The 20,295-nt window shown below is 58.0% G+C and overlaps 2 protein-coding genes across 4 annotated transcripts; both read left to right on the forward strand.

The window, feature by feature from the left end:
• The first annotated feature begins 56 nt into the window (after window positions 1-56).
• AUP1 (AUP1 lipid droplet regulating VLDL assembly factor) lies at window positions 57-4,463 on the forward strand. The gene is made up of 12 exons (XM_066631930.1): window positions 57-203; window positions 318-455; window positions 527-677; window positions 898-1,085; window positions 1,176-1,248; window positions 1,367-1,440; window positions 1,603-1,669; window positions 1,847-1,952; window positions 2,218-2,364; window positions 3,640-3,779; window positions 3,924-4,012; window positions 4,122-4,463. The coding sequence occupies exons 1-12, from the start codon at window positions 118-120 to the stop codon at window positions 4,168-4,170; spliced, it is 1,308 nt and encodes a 435-aa protein (XP_066488027.1). The 5' UTR covers window positions 57-117; the 3' UTR covers window positions 4,171-4,463.
• Window positions 4,464-6,693: 2,230 nt separating this feature from the next.
• On the forward strand, window positions 6,694-18,772 carry DQX1 (DEAQ-box RNA dependent ATPase 1). 3 transcript variants are annotated; one of them, XM_066632714.1, is made up of 11 exons: window positions 6,694-7,012; window positions 8,760-8,953; window positions 10,874-11,249; window positions 11,419-11,664; window positions 12,277-12,376; window positions 12,522-12,680; window positions 12,773-12,964; window positions 14,484-14,609; window positions 14,694-14,884; window positions 15,661-15,851; window positions 16,074-18,770. In XM_066632714.1, the coding sequence occupies exons 1-11, from the start codon at window positions 6,806-6,808 to the stop codon at window positions 16,258-16,260; spliced, it is 2,169 nt and encodes a 722-aa protein (XP_066488811.1). In that variant the 5' UTR covers window positions 6,694-6,805; the 3' UTR covers window positions 16,261-18,770. The 3 variants fall into 3 exon arrangements, with proteins under 3 accessions (XP_066488811.1, XP_066488810.1, XP_066488812.1); XM_066632713.1 differs by having other exon boundaries at window positions 14,484-14,884; window positions 16,074-18,772; XM_066632715.1 differs by lacking the exon at window positions 15,661-15,851 and having other exon boundaries at window positions 16,074-16,210.
• Window positions 18,773-20,295: the final 1,523 nt, after the last annotated feature.

Here is a 20,295-nt window from a genome sequence, read left to right on the forward strand (position 1 = left end):
GGCCAGGAAGGGGAGGAGCCGGCGGGGCTTCCGCCGCCGCGCGCTGACGTGTTTCCTCCCCTCTCCAAGATGGCGGCTCCCGAAGCCTGGGCCGGGCCCGGCCGCTGAGTGGGCCGCATGGAGCCCTCCCCCGCTGCGGGCTCCGCGCCCCCGCCCGCCGCGCCCGCCCTCGTCGGGCCGGACCGGCTCTTCGACGCGCACCGGTGAGGCTCCGGGGCGGCGGCGGCGCCCTTACCGGGCGGGCCTCGACGCCGCGCTGAGCGTCTCCTGCGGGCCTCGCAGCCGCCCGCGCTCCCCTCACGAGCCTCTCCCCGCAGGCTGCCCAGCGACGGGCTGCTGCTCCTGTCGCTGCTGCTCTACACGCCGGTTGGGCTGTGCCTGTTGCTGCTGCGCCTCTTCGTCGGCCTGCACGTGTTCCTGGTCAGCTGCGCGCTCCCCGACAGCGCCCCCCGCAGGTCAGAGGGGAGGCGGTGCCCCCGCGGCCGGGCAGGAGGCCGCTCCCCGCCCTGACGCTCTGCCTCCGCAGGTTCGTGGTGCGGGCGATGTGCTCGTTGCTGGGCCTCTTCGTGCGGCAGGCCAACCCCCGGCAGCGCAGCCCCCGGGCCCGCCTGTACGTCGCCAACCACGTGACGCCCTTCGACCACAACGTCCTCGGCCTGCTGGCCTCCTGCAGCGCGGTGAGTGCGCGGGCAGTCCGCGCCCTGACGGGAGGGTCTCTGCAGGCCCCCCCCCACTCCGGGTCTGCCAGGGAAGCTCCTCTTTGGGGGAGGAGGAGGCGGGTATGAGCTTCCCTTCCCAAACAGGGCTGGAGCTGGGAGGCGACTGGCCATGCTGGGTTGCGAGGGCTGGAGCCCCTGGGACGCAGAGGGGAGTCCCCGCTCTCCTTCTCTCCCGCAGCCTGTGCTGAACGGCACTTCCGGCTTCCTCTGCTGGTCCCGGGGCTTCTTGGAGGTGGGGGGTGCGGGGAGCCGGGCCGAGCTGCTGGAGTTCCTGAAGGCCTACTCGTCCCAGGGGGGGAGCCCGCCCCTGCTGCTTTTTCCCGAGGAGACAACCACCAACGGCCGGGCCGGCCTTCTGCGCTTCAGGTGGGCCGGGCCGGTGGGCGGAGGGCCTGTGTGGTCTGCTGTGGGGAGGGGGTGGCCTGGCTTTGGCTGACAAGGCACTCTCTTTCTCAGTTCCTGGCCGTTCTCCATCCTGGACACCGTCCAGCCGGTGGCTCTTCAGGTGCAGCGGCCTTTTGTCACTGTGGTGAGTGGTCTGCTCTGGGGTCTTGTGTGGCAGTGGCACAAGGGGGAGGTGTCATCTGTGCTAGCTGGCCTTGCCCTTCACCACTCCCGGTTTTCTCTTTCCTGCTCCCTGACTAAAGTGTGTGGCTGATGCTTCCTGGATCGTGGAGCTACTATGGGCCTTCTTCGTTCCCTTCACTGTTTATCAAGTAAGGTACTAAGAGTCTTTTGCTTTTTTCTTGGCAGGGGGAGGCAAGGTGAATGAAAGATAACCTGGCTCTGCCTTGATAGTGGGTTTTGGTTCTAGGCTGGGAGAGACTGGGGGTGCCAACTTGATGCTCTGGTGCCCATGTTTCATCTCAGATTTCCTTCCCAGGTGGCTCCCATCTGTCTGTAGAACACCTGAGGAGACCCGGGAAGATTTTGCACGGAAGGTTCAGGAGGTGAGGATGGTAGCTGGGCTGAGGGCTTCATTCTTCTCAGGCTTACTAGGGGAAACATGAAGTAGTAGCAGGACTCTTGAATAAAGAGTCTGGTGGAGCAGGGTCGGTGCCTTTACCAGCCCTGGTGCTGGAGGTGCTCCTCCCAGTGTCCTGGTTAACATCTACCCTCCCTTACAGCGCTTGGCCTCAGAGCTGGGAGTGGTGTCCACTCAGCTAACGGCTGCTGACAAGGCAGAGTACTTGAAGCGGCTGCGCCACAGCCCCCCAGCTCCCCACACCTCAGGTGAGCAGACTCAACATTTTGTTGCATTGAGTGTAACTACTGGGTCTTTGCATGCTGAGGAAGTGACTGTCTCCTGCACTGCCTTCCTGTTTATAATGGAGCCTGCTGGTGCTCCAGTGCTCCAGATGGGGAGCTGGGGCAGGACCGAAGCAGCAGTCTGCAGTACTGGTGGGGAGTGGTGCTGACCAAGGATGGCTCTGGGAGGTGAAAGCCCAGATAGAAGCCTGTCCTTTCTCTGCCCCCTGAAGCCTTGCTCTTCTCTCAGCCCCCAGCCAGCCCTCGGTGTCTCGGCCTCCTCAAGCATCCCCCAGTATGGCTCCCCCCACAGAGGATGCACGCCTGATGGGCCTGGCCCAACACGTCAAGGAGGTCCTGCCCCATGTGCCCTTAGCAGTCATCCTCAAGGATTTGGGTAAGTGGCGCGGAGCGGAGCGTCTGGGGTGTGGAAGAGAAATTGCCAGCCTCTGGGTCTCTGAGCTGCGTGGAGCTCAGTTCTGAGCTAAGCAACTAAAGCACGACTCAAGGGGCACTGGCCCAGAACATCTCGCCATCTTGGTTGCCTATCTCTAAGCTGGATCTGACCTACCAAAGCCTACCTAAATTGTAGTGCCCAAAATCATGGTATTCCCAGTGAAGCCCGGTTGGCGCAGCGCAGAGCAGGACTTCCTGCAATCTGGGTTCAGTGCCCCGGCAATTATGCGTTCACTCGTTTGGCAAGAGCATCACGCTGTTGGTTCGCATTTCTCTTATTCTCTGCTGAAGTTCCTGTTGTATGCAGTTGTATGCGTGGGAGAAATAAGCCTCATTGGATACAAGACAGCAAAATACGCGTAGGATTGTGCTATAAAACGCTTCAATTTTTTTAATGCGTGCCTTTACCAAGGTCCTGCAACATGTATCTCTGCCTCTTTGTTCCTGCATAGGAGCCTCTGCACTGGTCTTCACTGCAGTTTACAGCGTGTGCAAGGACCTACTGGGGAGCCTATCGAGGCTGCTCTTGTTTTCCAGGGTGCAATCAATCTCATCATCATTCAGTTTGAGCAGGCCCCCCCAGGTCACTCGTGTAATTGCTGATCCCTGTGGCCCTCCTCTCCACCAGACGCCTCCCTCCATGAGCCCTTGAGACGCATTCACTGGGACTGGCTGTTCGGCCAGCTGTGAACCCACTCTCCAGTGGTGCTGGCCAGCCCGTTTCCATAGCTTATCCGGTAGCATGCCTGATATTCAGGCACAGCACGTCTGTGGCCTCTTGGACTAATCACCTTGTCAGAGAGGGAGGCAAGTGACTTTTGGCATGACTTGCTCTTGACACATCAAAAGCTGCCCCACTGTTTCCCAAGTGCTCGGGGGCATTCTGCTTGGGTGTCTGTTCTGGGACTTTCTCAGGTGTTGCCATCCAGTTTTTTTGTCTGTAGTTTCTCAGATTGTTTTTCAAACCAGAGACAGCATTTATTTATTTTCAGCTTTTCTGATCAGAGCAGGTGGGGTGGAGCTGCAGGTCAGTGAGAGAGCTGAATCTGTGTTTCAGGTAGAAGCTCTAGCTGTGCTCGGATAGGTGCCCTGGAGAGCTTGGATTGTGCTAGGTTTGACTGAGTCTGAGGTTGCTGCTGTGATCCAGAGGGTGCTTGCATGTGGGTCTGGGTGACCGCTTCCTCTGCTAAATCTGGAGGCCCTCTATCTCTTTCAGCCCAGACGAGCTGTGTGGATACCACAATTGCCAATCTGCTGGAGGGGCGGGTTCCCTTCATCCCCTGTGAGGCCGAGGCTTCTCTGCCAGCACCATCAGACTCCAGTGCCCAACATCCTACGACTTCATCCCCAGTCAGGGTATTTACAGTGTTGCAGTGAGGTGGGAAGAGCAGTGATGGGTTTGACCAATGCTGGGTATCTCTGGAAGCCTTCTGGGGACCAGAGTTGTGGGAGGAGTGTGGAGCAGGGGTCCCAGAGTTGTCACCATTCTGCTGTGTGCAGGCACCAGTGAAGGTCTTTGCCCGATCACCAGAAGCCAGACACCTCTCTCTCCAGGAGCGGAAGCGGGCGCTCTATGACCAGGCCAGGAGGTGAGGCCATGACCCCATCCTGCTGCAGCTGACCCCTGGAGACTGGAAGTGCTCCCCTGCTGGGGCAGGCAATGTGGAGTATCAGCTGAGAATTGTCTTGCCTTCACAGGAGGTATGCAGAGAAGTATGGAATGCCAGCTCGTGAGGGGAGCCGCTGAACAGCTCATGTTGCTTCCTGGACTTGTGGGGTCAGTCGTGGTGTGCATCGTGGGGCCAGAGTGGCCGGGGTGGCACTGACTGTGGATGCCTTGAAGCAGTGCATGTCAACTCCATGTGCCCGTTCTGTAGGCAAGACAGCTATGGCTGGATCTAGAGCCAGGGTCCCTAACTGGCTGCCTGCGCTTTCTGTCATTGGGCCTGGACACACGACACTGACAGGGCCAGGAGCTGATGTGGCAGGGCAGGGGGGGGGGTTTCGCAATTAAATAAACGTTCCTCTAATTCTCACTCACTTGGAGGCTTTTTGTTTTTCTCCCAAAGAGCCCCAGGTAGGTCCTGAGCACAGGGTGGTCCCCTGGAAATATCACCATTTCTTGCCTTGCAGAGCAGTGAAGCTGTCATGAATCCTGGGCGGCAGAGCACTAGAGCACAGCCTGTTGAGTTCTTGGCACTTTGTCCTGTGGTGTACTGTCACCTGCTCTTCCTGTTCTGGGTCACAGTGGACAGTCCAGCCCAAGGCAGGGGAGTCTCTTGTCTTTGGTGGAGCTGTGCAGCAGCAGACATTGGGCTCGGTTTCTGCCCTGTGTAAGCTGTGCAGCCAGATCCTGGTTTCTTCCCCTGGACAGAGCTTTGCAGCACTGTTGTGTTTGTGCTGGAAAGCTGTTGTGTTTGTCCCCTGGAAAGCTTAGCTCCTCCCCATGCGGCATGTGAAGTGCCTCTTCTGGATGCCCTACAGCTCAGGCAGGCCAGAGCATGGACCTTGCCACAGGGTGACCCCTTGAGAGCTTTAGAGCAACCAGTACAGCACCCATGTCCGCCCTGCTGGCAAGAGGGAGGTGGTGGAAATAGGGGCTTGGCATGGGAAGTGCTAAAGCAGTACGATTGCACCCTTGACCTTAGAAGGGTTGAGTTTTGAGCACAGGTGGGGCCAGCCTTAGAGGCCACTGGGAAGGTTTGTGCAGAACAGACCTGCCTGCCAGGCAGTGAACATCATTTCCTGGAAGCCACACAGCTCCCTAGCTGCACCAGAAGTCCTGCACTGCTGCAGCTGAAAGAAGTGGCTGCACCTCATCTCTTTCCTTTGTTCTCTCCTACCCTGGGAACATGTGGTGATGTGTTCCATCTACCCGCTCCCCTGTCTCCAAAAGGACGCAGTGGGGAAACAGGAAGAACCCTGTGGCTTGTGCAAAGAAGGGCAACCAAAGTAATCAGGGTCTGCTTAATTGGGGGGCAGTAAGGAAGGTGGGGTGGGGAAGCAGAAAGTGTTCAGAGCAGGAAGCAGAAAGCAAGCACATCAAATAATGCAATGCATTAAAACCTTCATTGTGCTGCTTAGAGAGACACCACAGCTTAAGGAAGGCTGCTGAGGATAAACCGGTCCCTCTCCCGGCTTCACTGCCTTGCAGGCCCAGGCTGGGCTGTAATTTCTGGTAATTTAGAATCTAAGGCTGTGATCTGAACATATCACAGGGGGCTAGAAGTTGCATAGAGTCAACATGTGTAGATTTTGCTGTAAACAGTGGCAGACCCACTGAACTTTACATCAGGGGGGACCAATTTCTAACCCCCTTCCCTCATGCCCCAGTTTGTCTTCTTCCCTGCCTCTCTCCATGTCTATTCTTGGCTTGAATAGCAGCTCTGAGAGATATTTAGTGTGTTTGTTTCCAGGCTGTTGGATGCAACTAAGAGGCAGATCATTGGCAGCCGCAGAGGTGAGGCACCTTCACCCTCTTTGTTGGTAAAGGCAGAGGCCTTGTTTTCCGCGTGCCCGTTCATTATGCGTGTCCTGGCAGGAGAACAAGGAAGATGGATTAGCCGAGCACAAGGACCCCAGCCACACCACCAGGTGCAGCTGCACCGCCAGCCCCAGAGGCTGCAGGGACAGGCCGGCTCTGGGGCAAGGAGTCGCCAGCCGGCCAGTGAGCGTGGTCCCTGTGGCGTGCCTGCCACTGGGCAGATCTGAAAGGCGGCAGGACCGCTGGGCTCGAGGGAGGGCAAGGGAGCTTCTGTCCCTGGAGAATCTGCGGGAGCGGAGGCTGCAAAGGCGGCACTGGCGTCGGCAGGGCAGCTGGAGCAGCTCTGGGAAGCTGCTGCGCTTGAAACCTGCTGGCCTTCTGGAGTGCTATGCTCGCCCGCGGCCTCCCGCAGCCCCTGCCCGTCCGACAAGGCTTTGGCCGCGCGACTGAAGCCAACGGCTGCGGGGGCCACGCACAGCCTCACCGGCCCCCCTGCACGTCCCTGCACTCCTGGGGGGGCGAGGCGTCCCAGGCCCCTCGGCTCAGTGCAGGCAGAAACACCTGAAACCGGAAGTGCGGACACGCCAGTGCGTCGGACAGGCTTTGCGCAGGCTCCTGTTGGGGGGCAGCGTCGAGGCGGTGACGCGGCGCGCACGCCCCACTCGGTGGGCGTTTCTGGGGGGCGCAGTCCTGTTCCTGATTGGCGGGACCGGCCGTCACTCGACTGCAGGAGCGGGAAGCCCTCCTCCCGCGGGCGGGGCTGAGCCGAGACAGGGGCCGGCCCCGCCCACGGCCAGGTGCGGGGCGCGTCGCGGAAGCGGGCGGTGAGGCCGCAAGCGCCCCTGGCCCCTGTCGCAGGGCTGCGCTCGGCCAGGCGCCACGGTGAGGCCTCGGTGCCATGGAGGCGGGCGCAGCCTGCCCGGAGCGCGGCCTGGAGCCGAACCCCTTCGACGGGCTGCCCTTCTCGTCCCGCTACCACCGCCTGCTGGGCCGGCGCCGCCGCCTCCCGGTCTGGGCCGCCCGCGCGCGCTTCCTGGAGCTGCTGCGGGCCGGCGCGGGCCTCGTCCTCGTCTCCGGGCCGCCCGGCGCCGGCAAGAGCACCCAGGTGAGCGCGGGGCAGAGCCCGCAGGCCGCGCTCGCTCCTGGAGGCTGCTTCTGCGGCGGCCTCTGGCTGCCTCCCCTCCCCTCCGCGCTGCGCTTCCCGGACCCAAACCTGCGTGGCCGGGCTCGGGCGCTGCGCGTGCAACGCCGGCGGAGCGGCCTCCAGGGCGAGGCGGACTTCGGCCTGGGTGGGGTCCTGGGCCCTCAGCAGAGCTGCGGCCGGCTCCGCTCGCAGGCCCGGCCCGGCCCGGCCCGGCCCGACGCCCGCCCTTGTCACGAGCTGGGTGGTCCCTCGGTCGCTGCGGGCTGCTCCGCAGGATGGGGGAGGAGGTGGCCGCCCGGGGAAGGGAGCTTCGTGGGTAGCACCCCTTTCACTGCCCCAGCAGCCTGTCCTGCTGGAGCCCTGGGCAGTCCTCCCAGGAGCCGGACCGCAGAGGATGTCTGAAGCCTTGGCTTGGGCGCGTTGCGCCGGAATCCAGCTGGCTTATTTGGCGTCCAAGAGAGGACGGCAGACCGGAGGAGAAGTGCAGCAGGGTGGCTGGAATGGTCTGAGCTCAGCGAGTCTGGCTCCATCTCGGACGCCTACACCTGTTCTGCAAGCAGGCTGCTCTGGAGGGAGAGCTGCTGGTGGGAAGAGGCGGAGCTGGGAGCCAACCTGCTGCTGGTTCTTGCCACAGGCCTGTCCTCCGAGCTGTGCTTAGAACTGCGGAGGGGCTGCCAGGTCAGGCGTCTTGAGAGGGGCTGGCTGCTCCAGTTTTCCAGCCGCCAAATCAGTGGAGGTGCCCAGGAGACAACTTCCCTGCTGGCTGCCAGTGGACAGCACTTTCCTGCACCTATCACAGGGGTCCCATCCTCTAATGGGGAGTGCTCCTGGCTTAGGGTGTGCCTTGGACCAGCTTCAGCTCTGCATTAGCTGCGCCTCACTCAGTCTCGGACAGACCACACCATGGGCACTTCTTGTTTGTAAGACTGCCATTTGTTGTGTGGGGGGCTGGCACCCTACCTTCATAGGAGCCTTCCCACCTCTTTACCCAACCAAGGGCCTTAGGGTACCTGCCTGCCTTAAGGCACTCACTTGGTCTGTTTTTCTATGTAGTGGGTAAAGGGTCAGTGCTGGGCACTGTTTGTCCTGCTTGCCTGAATTGCAGAGACCAGCATGGCTGTTGAGGTTGGACTGCCCAAGGTCCACACCTGCCGTATGGCAAGTTCCTGATGATTCATCTCAGCAGATGTGAGGAGCACCTTCTAGATAGAGGCAAAATGTTAGCAATGAGCCGCTATGGAAAGGGTGACAGATGGACACTTTTGGTGTCAGGATCCAAGCAGAATCCTTTTGGATCAGGCCAAGAGCACACCTAGCAGGGTCCCTCCCACCAGATGCCCCTGGGAGCACCCAAAACCACAAGATACCAGTACTCTATTGCCACTCTCTTGCAGTGGGCATTTGGAAATAGGCTAACTCTATAACCAGGAGGGCTTGGAAATGGGCTTTTCCGCCATCTGTCAGTCCAACCTCCTCTTTATGGCATCCAGTCAAGGTGCCTCTGGAGCTCTTTGGTGGCTGTCTTTGGGGAAAAAACCTTTTGTCATCTTGGTGTCAGAGACCAAGTGGACAGTGTTGCATAGCCCAGTCCTGAATGTTGGGGAGGGGACTGGGGCAGAAGGAGAGCCAAGCTTTATGTTGCCTCTAGAGAAGGGGGCAAACTCTGCCCTTCCTTGCCTACCTGGTCCATCTTTCCTCCTTTTCCCAGGTGCCTCAGTGGTGCGCAGAGCATGCCCTCTCACAGCAGTTTGCCCACGGCCAGGTGGTCTGCACTCAGCCTCACAGCCTGGCTGCACTGAGCCTGGCACTGCGGGTGGCTGATGAAATGGACCTCAATGTGGGCCACGAGGTTGGCTACTGCATCCCCCATGAGGACTGCTGTACTTCTGAGACTTTGCTCAGGTAAGGTGGCACCAGACTGAGTGGCTGTGAAGGAGCCTTAGGGCACAATCCTAAGCAGGTCTACTCAGAAGTAAGTCCTTTTGCGTTCAGTGGAACGTACTCTAAGGAAAGTGAGGTTAGGATTGCAGCCTTAGTGTGTGTTTGTGTGTGTGTATGAGTGGCGGTGCTTTCTAGCCTCTTGTGGCTGGTGCAAAGGGTGGGGGGGTGGATGGAGGAGACTGGCTTGCAGTGTCCCAGTGGTGTCCTGGAGCCAGCCTGATGAGGACTTCCCTTTGGCTGAACTTGGATTCAAAACTTGGATAAATGACCCCACAGGTCAGTACTTCGTCATTCCAGCGATCAAGTAATGCATACAGGGTTCCCAGAAAGTGGAAAGCGACTGTGATTTAGTCTGCATGCTGTGAGAGAGAAATTCTGCTAAGAGTAGTCATGAGACATATGGTCTCTGCCGTGGAGATGCTTGGCAAGTGCATACCTGCACGTGTCAGGGACACATCTATCCATAATCACCACCACAGCCTGATGGATCTCTGTGGAAGAATGTGTGTATGTTGTCTGGCTCAAGCATAAACATGTGTGGATTCAATAACTCGTCATGCAGCTAGCCATGAGAATTGCTCTTGGAGGACATTCTGGTCGCCTCAAGCCTCTTCCGTGTGTATCTTTCCCAACCTCAAGTTTTAAGCACTTTTCCTGCCAAGATGTTGCTTTATGTAGAACAATTGCTGTCAGGACAGTTTATTACCGACACAGAGAAACTGCTGAACGGTGCAGAGTGTTGACCCTCATACAGGGGTTAGGGTTAGCCTAACCCTAACCCAAGCAGATGGCCTGCAGGCCAGATACATCCCACAGAAGCTATTTACCAAGCCCTGATAAATAGTAATTGGGCTGTCCCAGCATGGTGATCAGGCCACTGGCGTACCTGGGGGGGGCAAGCGGGACAAATGCCCCGGGCGCCGACGCTCCAGGGGGGCCTTGTAGCCTCAACCTGCTCCTGCCAGGAGGAACACCCAGGAGTGCTGTGGAGAGGCAGCTTGCTGCCTCTCCGTCAGCGCCTGGGTGCCGACTGAGCGCTCCCTTTCTCCTTTAAAAGAGGATAGGAGACAGGTGCTCTAGAGAGGCACTTACGCTCTAGGGCACCCATCTCGTCTTCTCATATAAAGGAGGAGGGGAGAGGGGGGCAGTCCAGTCGGCGCCAAGACGCAGCCTAGGAGGCAGCGTCCAGCTGCCTCCCAGGAGCGCTCCTGGGCGCCCCTGCTCCACCTCTGAGGGCATTCCTCAGGGGCGGAGCGGAAGCGGTGCATGCCCCCTCCGACTTTGGAGGGTACGCGCGCCGCTTCCTATCTGGGTTGCCCTGCTCCGCCGCTGAGGGCGTCCCTCAGAGGCGAAGCTGAAGCGGCGCGCGCCCCCTCTGACTTCGGAGGGGATGCGTGCTGCTTCCTGGCCTGGTCACCCTGCTCTGCCCCTGAGGGCATTCCCTCAGGGGCAGAGCAGAAGCAGTGTGTGCCCCCTCCGACCTCGGAGGGGGCGCGCGCCACTTCCCGGCCCCCACGGAGCCTGCCGTGCAGCTTACAAGCTGCGCGGGGGTCTCTATGGCAACAGCCCCAGACCGCTGCAGTGGAGACCTCCACTGCCTTCTCCGTTCCCCCTTGTTTTCAAAGGGGGAACAGAGGAGGCAGCTGCACAGAAGTAATTGCTGTGACGATGACGTCACCGCAGTTACTTCCGGGTCAAGTGTGTGGGGTGGCAGAGAAGGGGGAAAAACGGGTTGTGGGGGGCGGAATTCTGGGGGTTGCCCTGGGCGCGGGTACCCCCAGGAACGCCACTGGATCGAGCTCTGCACTAGCAGGGTGGAGTGTTGGACTTTTCGGGATACCTTGTTCCATGCGCCCAACAGGATTGGTTTGTGGGTTGCAGGTTTTGCTCGGATGAGGTCCTGCTGCGGGAGATGATGTCCGACCCACTGCTGCGGCAATGTGGAACTGTGCTGCTGGATGAGGCCCAGGAGCGCACAGTGCCCACAGACCTCCTCCTGGGACTGCTGAAGGATGCCCAGCGCCAGCGCCCGGAGCTGTGCCTGGTGGTGGTGACAGAGCCCTTGCTGGAGGAGCCACTGCGCCGCTTCTGCCAAGATGCCCCTGTCGTGCGGGTCCCAGGGCTGGACCCACCCCCATGCTTGACCTACAGGGCGCCCTCACCAGGGGAACACGTTTCTGCAGCCTGTCGGGCTGTGCTCGAGCTCCACTCACAGAAGGAGGCTGGGGATGTGATGATCTTTCTGGCTAGCAAGCAGGTGCGGGTTCTGTGCGTGTGGGATAGGAGGGTCTTCCTTGGGTAGGTAGATGGGGATTGCAGGGCTTGGGCAAGTGTTCTCTGGAGCAGGTGGGGGTTCCTGGATCAGCCTTTGAGGGGAGAGTGACCCAGGCACATGTGACACAAAAGCTCTTTTCTCCCCGTCCCAGGAAATCACTGAATGTTGTGAGACAGTCCGTAATGAGGTCCAGGCCTTGGATCCCAGCCTGGGCCCCTTGCTGGTGCTGCCCCTTCACCCAGATGTGGGGAGAGATGTCCAGAAAGTATACGAGGATGTAGAGCTGGCAGGCGGCAGCGGGACCCGCAAAGTCATCGTCACCCACTGGCTGGCAGATGCAGCCTTCTCCGTGGGGAGCGTCAGGCACATTATTGATGCTGGACTGGAGCTACGCAGTGTAAGTGGCAGTCACGGTGGAGGGGGGCGGGTTGCTTGCACATGCAGGGGTTCCTGTTCTCCTCCAGCACCACTAAGCAAGTAGTGCATTGCCGAATTTGGTGAGTTCCTCCTGCGGAACAGACCATCTGTGGGGGGATTTGTCTCCAGTCACGGGCTGAGTGCCTACGCAAAGAGAGAGCCTGCTCCCTTTCTCTTGGCTGCTGGGATTCCAGGAACTCTGGAGTGGATTGGGCAGAAGGTGGCACTCCCTGAGAACGGAGGCTGATGTAAAACTGGTCGCACAGTCAGGCAGCACCCTGGTCTTCCTCAGCATACAGCTCAGGAAAGCCCCCTTTCCAAGTCTGGGGACCCTTGGCCAGGGGCACTTTGCTTTCACCTTGACCCCGCCCCAGCCAGGTGACGACTGTGGGTCCCCAGCCCCTGATGTGCTTCCTGTACCAGGAGCTCCATGATGACTGGCCATGAAAATCAATCTCCAGGGAAACACCCCCCCCCCCAAAAACCTTCTCAGAAGGACTAGGAAAGTCTTGCAGCAGTGAATGTCGGGCAGCGTGGGAGGGAGCTGATCTTTGTTGTGTATCCTTGATCTGTCGCATACTCTCCTTGGCAGGTTTACAATGCTCGAATTCGGGCCGAGTCGCAGGTGCTGCGTCCCATAAGTCAGAAGCAGGCGGAAGCTCGGCGGCTGAGAGCAGCGGGAAGTCCTCCAGGTGAGCCCCCTGTGGGGTCTAGCTGCAGCTGCCTCGGCTACAAGCCTATCGGGGTCCCCTCCTGTTTCTGCGCCTTGGGAGCTGGAATCAGAGAGTCCTGGCCTCACTTTGTCTTCCATGGCACTCTCATTGGCTCTGTTGGCAGGGACATGCCTTCGCCTCTACACAGAGGCCTTCTACGAGCAGAGTCTCCCTGCCATCCCTCCAGCCCCAGTCACAGAGGCCAACCTCAGCTGCCTGGTCCTGCTGCTGAAGAGGCTGGACATCGCAGACATGGGGCAGTGTGACTTCCTGAACCGGCCAGGTGTGGTGCTGTGGGGGGTGGGTGAGTGGGGGGTCAGCCTGGGCAGCAGTGTCTCTACGTCTCGCTTTAGTGCCTCTCTCACTTCCGCTCAGCCCCTGAGTCACTGATGCAGGCGCTGGAGGACTTGGACTACCTGGCCGCCCTGGATGATGATGGGAACCTCTCCGAGGTGGGCATCATCATGTCGGAGCTGCCGCTCGACCCACAGCTAGCCAAGGCCCTCCTGGCCTCCTGTGAGTTTGACTGTGTCCACGAGATGCTCACGCTGGCCGCCATGCTGACTGGTAAGTCCTCCCCCGGTTCTGCTGTGGACAGGCGAGCCCTTCCTTTCCCCTGGAGGGGGCCTGCCACTTGGGGAGGGGTGGGTTTCCTTCTCTCATCTCCAAACTCAGCTTTTGGGGATAGCTCTCCTTGGGGTGGATCCTGGTCAACCCTGGGGTGATGTCAGAGCTGCTATCCAGGGTCATCTCCTGGGTCAGGGGGTGTTCATGACAGTCAAGCATGCATTGCTTTGTCACAGCCGTATGTGGTGCCCCCGCCCCTGGCCTCTCCTTTTTGTTGCCATGTGGGCCCCCAAGCAAGAAGGGTGCCCCCAAGATGTTGATGCTAGCTTATCAAAATGCCATCTCAGAATGGCAGATGTGTTTCAGTGTAAGTAAGTGTAAAGTCATGCACATTGGGACAAAATATCAAAACTTCACATATAGGCTGATGGGTTCTGAGCTGTCTGTGACAGATCAGGAGAGAGATCTTGGGGTGGTGGTGGACAGGTCGATGAAAGTGTCGACCCAATGTGCGGCGGCAGTGAAGAAGGCCAATTCTATGCTTGGGATCATTAGGAAAGGTATTGAGAACAAAACGGCTAATATTATAATGCTGTTGTACAAATTGATGATAAGGCCACACCTGGAGTATTGTGTCCAGTTCTGGTCGCCGCATCTCAAAAAAGACATAGTGGAAATGGAAAAGGTGCAAAAGAGAGCGACTAAGATGATGACGGGGCTGGGGCACCTTTCTTATGAGGAAAGGCTACGGCGTTTGGGCCCCTTCAGCCTAGAAAAGAGGTGCCTGAGGGGGGACATGATTGAGACATACAAAATTATGTACGGGAAGGATAAAGTGGATAGAAAGATGCTCATTACACTCTCACATAACACCAGAACCAGGGGACATCCACTAAAATTGAGTATTGGGAAGGTTAGGACAGACAAAAGAAAATATTTCTTTACTCAGCATGTAGTTGGCCTGCGGTACTCCTTGCTACAGGATGAGGTGACGGCATCTGGCCTGGATGCCTTTAAAAGGGGATTGGACAAGTTTCTGGAGGAAAAATCCATTACGGGTTACAAGCCATGATGTGTATGCGCAACCTCCTGATTTTAGAAATGGGTTATGTCAGAATGCCAGATGCAAGGGAGGGCACCAGGATGAGGTCTCTTGTTATCTGGTGTGCTCCCTGGGGCATTTGGTGGGCCGCTGTGAGATACAGGAAGCTGGACTAGATGGGCCTATGGCCTGATCCAGTGGGCTGTTCTTATGTTCTTAGATGTCTTAAAAAGGGGATTGGACAAATTTCTGGAGGCAAAACCCATTACGGGTTACAAGCCATGATGTGTATGCGCAACCTCCTGATTTTAGAAATGGGTTATGTCGGAATGCCAGATGCAAGGGAGGGCACCAGGATGAGGTCTCTTGTTATTTGGTGTGCTCCCTGGGGCATTTGGTGGGCCGCTGTGAGATACAGGAAGCTGGACTAGATGGGGCTATGGCCTGTTCTTATCTTCCCCCCCCCCCCCCACACAGCCTGGCCCTGCTTCGTGCCTCCAGCAGCCCGCTGGGAGGAGGCAGTGGTTGCCCGCCAGCGCAGCCTGCTGCATCCAGCTGGGGACCACTTCACCCTCATCAACGTCTTCAACGCCTTCCACCAGCGTGAGTACTTGCCTGGGGCTGAGAGGGATACCAGGGCTCCTGGCTGGGGCCGCAAGTCCTTGCATGCCTTCCTTCCTCCCCCAGAGAGCCACCCAGACAGCTGGTGTCGGAAGCACGCGGTGAGCGAGGCTGCCCTGCGCCTGGCCGGGGTTGTGCGGGCCGAGCTCCTGGAGGTCATGCAGCGCATTGAGCTGCCCGTCTCCCCTCCAGCCTTTGGCACAGAGAGCAACATTGTCCGCCTCAAACAAGCCCTTCTCTCAGGCTTCTTCCTCAAGGTAGGGCGTCTGCGGGGTGGGCCAAGCTGGAAGGGGGCACCCTGCTAGTCCTGGGTGGTGAATGGCAGTCAGACCTGGAAATGGAGGTGGGGGAGAGGTGGGGAGAAGCGTCAGACCTCCTGCTGGTGAGCCTGGGAGAGTGGCCAGGCAGCCTGTTGATCTGCGCAGAACCCCAGAGTGCTCAGCTGCTGCTGGGACCCAAGAGGGGAGGGAAGGCTGTTCGTCTGCACAGTTGCTCTCATGTAGTGGGATTCACCAGCAGCAAACGTGGCTGCCACGTCCTGCTCTTGGGCAGGAGCCAGGCAGCCCGTCTTGCCTGTTCTTGAGCCTGAGCCTGAGCCCTCGCAGTCCTTCTCCCTTGACAAAAGGTCTGTGGTTTGTAAAGGTCTCGGGAGTCCAGCGGGAAGGGGGTGTCCTGAGCTCAGTCTGAACGTTGTTTCTCAAGCTGGAAGGTATGCATACAGCACCTTCAAGGGGGCCAGATTTGCCCAGTGACACTTGGCCGCTGCCCAGGCGCTGTGCATGTCCTTTTTCGCCAGTGTAGGCTAGGCAGGGAAGTGGGAGGCCCTACAGCTGTCTAGTAGGAGCTGCTGCGCTTCAGCTCAGGCCTCTGGCTGGTCCGACCCGGTCCAGTGGCCTCTGCCTGCCTGTAGCTCGCCAGGACATGGGTCTCTTCATCCCCCCCCCCATGGACCTTGGGCGGGAGCCGGGTGGGGTGCTTGGGGGTTGGAGGGGAGCCACTCCTGACAGGTGAATTCTGCACTTCCCCTGTGCAGGTGGCCCGGGACGTGGACGGCTCTGGCAACTACCTGCTCTTGACACACAAGCAAGTGGCCCAGTTGCCACCCAGTTCCTGCTACCGGCTACGACGCCCGCCCCCACGCCCACCCCCCTGGGTGCTGTACCACGAGTTCACCATCTCACAGGACAATTGCCTGAGCGTCGTCTCTGAGATCCAGCCAGAGATGTGAGCTGGGGTGGGGTGAGGGTTGTGATCTTTGCGCTGCCTTTGCCCTTAACAAGGGCAAGAGTCTGAGTCTGGCTTCTCAGGGTGCACACCGCGGGAGACGCCAGGCCGCACCTCCCAGGGCGAAGGCTTGTCTGCCAGGCAACCCCAGGTGTGGACTGCGAGAGGGGTTCTCTTATCAGTTTCTCCCCCTCTGACACACTAAGCGTTTGTTTCCTGCAGGCTGGCGGAGCTGGCCCCCCAGTACTTCCTGAGCAACCTGCCTGCCAGTGAGAGCCGGGACCTCTTGATGGCACTACGGGAGAAGATCACTGGTGCGGCTGACTTACCACTGGGGCGGCAAGGCGAGGAGTCAGCAGCCCCCCAAGTGGCTGAAGAAGGGGGGGAGGAGGCTTGTGTACTGCAGTGAGCCGGGGGCAGCCCTGTCTCCACTGGGAATGAAAAGGCAGACCCAGGCCTACACAGGTGCTTGCACCTCTGAGCAGGGGTGGTGCCACGCCTCTCTGGAGGGAGGAGGGGAGGGCATGGGGCGGAGGTGGTACAGAAGCAGGTGTGGCTGCAGCCTGCCATTCTGCTGTGACTGGAACTCGTCCCGGGCTGTGCCCACCTCTGGTTAGCTCAGTGGGGGGAAGAGGGAGTGGAACCGGCCCAGGAATGGAGGAACGTGCTGGCCACTGGCATTTTTGTGGCCTTGGCCCTTGCCTCCTGCCTGTGGGATAGGTGCAGGGCACTGGTGCACCTCAACACCTGCTGCTTTGGAGATTGGGGGTGGCCATAACTCCCTGTCTTCTGGGGGGGGAAGGGGGATTTGCACGTTTCCACTTTTTATGTGATAAAAAGTTTTCTGTAACTGTCATTCTTTGTGGGCATCTTGTCAACAAGCCGTAGGAGTGGGTTACACAGCACTGGGGCCCACAAGGCCAGCCCCCTGCCCGTTGCGTATGGAATGGGGCCCTCTAAGCTGGAGGCTGGTGGCCAGCATTGAGTCCCAGGTTCTGAGGAGCTGCTGTGCATGCATTCCTGTCCCCTGCTTCCAGGGGACCCAGCTGTGGTGGCTCAGGGCAGGGCAAGGGTTACACACCTCTAAGGAAAGCTGCCCGGCCCTGTTTTGGGGGGGCTATGTGCTGCAGTCCCTTCCTGCTTCCAGCTGTGCCTTCGCGCTTGCCTTATGCAGCCCCGGAGGAGGCAGGAGGTAGGGTGGGGCCTCTCCCCCCACCCCATAGCTAGCAGTAATCTCAGCGGGCCTGCTTTGTGTCTGTGGGGCCAGCTAGTCTCTGCCTGCCTGCTCACCCTTTCTCATGTGCTTGGCTTAGCAAAAAAAATTAATCTTAAGGATGGAGGTCAGAGTCTGGGGAGTGGGGCTGCCTGACTCTGCAAGTTGCTCGAGGGAGGAGTCTGGCCCAGGAAGTGAAGAAGGGGACTTCTCTCCCCACCCTGTTAGTGGAAGAACAAGCTGGGCCAGGCAGGGAAGAGAAAGGGGGCTGGCCACTCTGCATTGCCAGGAAGGCCCCTCCCAGGTGGGTTGCTGCTGGAGAGCTCAGCAGGGAGCCTTGGGCTGTAGGTTCCCTTTCCTGGGAGTAGGCCCCATTGAGCACCATGGGCCTTTCTTTGGAGTAGACAGCTGAAGAACAGGTAGTAGCCATTGCCTGCTGATATCCTTTCAGGGAGTCTCCCTGGAGCAGGCAGGGGTGGTGATGCAAACTGGACAGAGGAGGGGGCAGTGCCTGACCCGTGCAGGCAGTCGGAAGGGGGAGGCAGCTGGGGAAAGGTGCCACAGATGGGGCTCTGGCCTTTATCCAATGGGCCAGGGCTCTGTGCCCTCAGGCATCAGCCGGCCGCATCCCAGCTGGAGCGCCAAAAAGCAGCAGGGGCCTGCCCTGGGACCCAGGAGGGCTGTTGGAGGTTTGGTTCTACAGGAGGCTGGAAAGAGCCCTCCCTTGCAGGGACATCTCTGTTGTGCCAGCTCAGCAACCAGAGATGCGAGAGAGGGCCAAGCCTTGGGAGCTCAGATGGCAGTGTGGCTGGCACTCTACTGTTGCTGCCTCCCCCTTGCAGAAGCTCGTGCTCTTGACCCCCCAGGAGAGTGAGGGCTGCAGAGCAGGGATTCCCACCATCCTTGCTCAGCTCAGACAGGTGTGCCAGGCCACCTCGGGGGGGGGGGCATTCTGAGGGTGGGGCAGAGCCCTCAGTCTGTAGCAGCTTGTTTACACACAAACCAGGCAACCAACCCCCCAGTGTCTATACTGGTGTGAAAAATTAAAGGATATGTATGGAGAAACATCAAAGACCCATAAACCCCCCCCCATTTCATGAAGAGAAAACATTTGGGGGAGGGGTTTTGAAAGGCACATTCATTATCTGTAAAGCAACGTAACAATAATTTGCATGCAATAAATAGTGTTCCCGAATGGGTGCAGTATACAATGGATCTCGAAGAGGCAAACAGGATAATTCAAAGGGCTTCAGAAAAGCTTTTTACTACTTTTGCAAACGGGCTCACTCCTCTAGGCAAGTGAGTAACTGACCAGAATTGGCTGAATCTTTATAGCATAGTTTCCACAGGGGAGGGGAGAGGGGAACTTAGTAAATTATCTGTTGGAACTTGCATCATGCTTACGTAATGAACTTGGTGTTTTCTAAAGTACATTCTATGGTCAAAATGTTTCAATTCTTGATGTGCAAGGTTAGAGCAACTTGTTCTATAGGGGCGGTTAGGCAAAGCTTGTTCTGCAAGCTCTGTACATAGTGGTATTTTGTTCATTCCTTGGGGTCAGTATTGCTTATCTTTGTATAACAAATATGCTGTCCTAAGCTGATGGTCAGAGGCCCCTTTTCAGGTTTGAGTCACAGGGCCTGCCTCCAGCTTTGGACTAATGTACTGTGGTTATCTGTCTACATAGAAATAGCGTACAACTTATCCTTTCATTTTGTGTACCTGTGTAATCCCCAGGCTTGCATCTCTGCAAAGTAACGCACATCAGTGGGAGGCAGGCACTACAGGTATCAACTAATTATCCATGGATTTTTGACCTGCGGTTTTATCTCCACTCAGTGAGAAGGACCTTTTAAATTAAAGGTAGTTTAAGAATATCCTCGTTAATGCGAGAGGGCAGCCAGCAGATTGTCAGGGGAGGATAGCCCTTGCTTTCCGGATAGCAGAGTGGCACCGGAGCATCCCAAACAGCCAAGAAGCAGACGCAGTTGTTCGCTGCAGAAGCCTGTGTTGGTAAAAGGAGCAGGTAGAAGAGTAGTTGGAGTAGTATGGTCCGGAAGTCAAGGATACAGAGAAGCACCGTCATGATAAGCAGTCCAAGTCACAGAACAAACCAGCAGCACAACACGCAGAAACTCCACCACAACGTCCCAGGTTTGGTGTCTGTTCTTGCCCCCATGTGTACTGGGGCCAGCCAATCAGAATGGGGTGACCTCATCGTCACAAGACTGTCTTGTGACCCTGATTGGCTATCCAGTCATGCATTGCACCATTCCTCCATAGCTTACATGATTCCGCACACATCTCCTGAAGTCACATGGCTCCCACCTAACACAGGTGCATCTGATTGCTAATCATATACATATGCAGTGCTGCTGTTCTTTTGTTTACGTTTCACACCAGGGCTGGACATCAAGGTCCCTCCTGCCACATCTTGGCTTACGACCATTCAGGGCCTGGGATGCCAAAGGCCTGACAGAAAACCCATCAATTCTCTACAGGCACTTAGAGCAGTAAGATACTCACTTTGCATTGGTGAAGGGAGGGGTCGCTGCTGGAGTGAAGCCTTTCTAAGCACCTGGAGAGAGACAGATTGCCTCTGTGCATTACAAAAGGTCAGCAAGGCTGTTTTTAATTTGCTGAGCAAATGGACATTTTAAATGGATTTGCTTTAGTGCAGTTTTTGCGATCCATGTGAGTTGAGACTCAACCTGTATTTCCTTCTCTTGAAAGACTTTCCTTGGCCAATGCCCCAGCCCCCAGAAAGCCTTTTCCCCAATGGTTTTTTCCAAGAATTGGAGGATGGGCAATCCCCCCCCCCCACTGGAGCCAGGTGCAGCTGACCTGCTGGAAGCAGAAGTTTCTGCATGCAGACTCGGCCCAGGAGCGAGGGCAGTGCAGGAACCGGGCTCGCTCCTCTTCATTTTGGCAGCTTTGGGGGGAGGGAAGCAGTGCTGAGGAGCGATCTGGGGAGGTGAGCACACCATCTCCTAACCTTTCTCTGACTCGGAGCACAGGGTGGTGCATCACAGGGTGGGGGCAGCACTGAGTGCTCTGGCTGGCCCACCCTTGGGAACCCCTGCAGAGAGGCTGCAGCTGAAGTTAGGGTTGATGGACTGAGCTCTTTGGAGCAGTAGTGTAGCTAAGGGGGTGCAGGGGGTAGCAGTCACTCTGGTCGCCAAGCTTGGGGGGGGACAAGCTGAGCTTAATGGCCAAAATTGTGAAAATCTT

Source organism: Tiliqua scincoides, chromosome 6 (assembly GCF_035046505.1).
Source record: "Tiliqua scincoides isolate rTilSci1 chromosome 6, rTilSci1.hap2, whole genome shotgun sequence".
Classification (NCBI taxonomy): Eukaryota; Metazoa; Chordata; class Lepidosauria; order Squamata; family Scincidae; genus Tiliqua; species Tiliqua scincoides.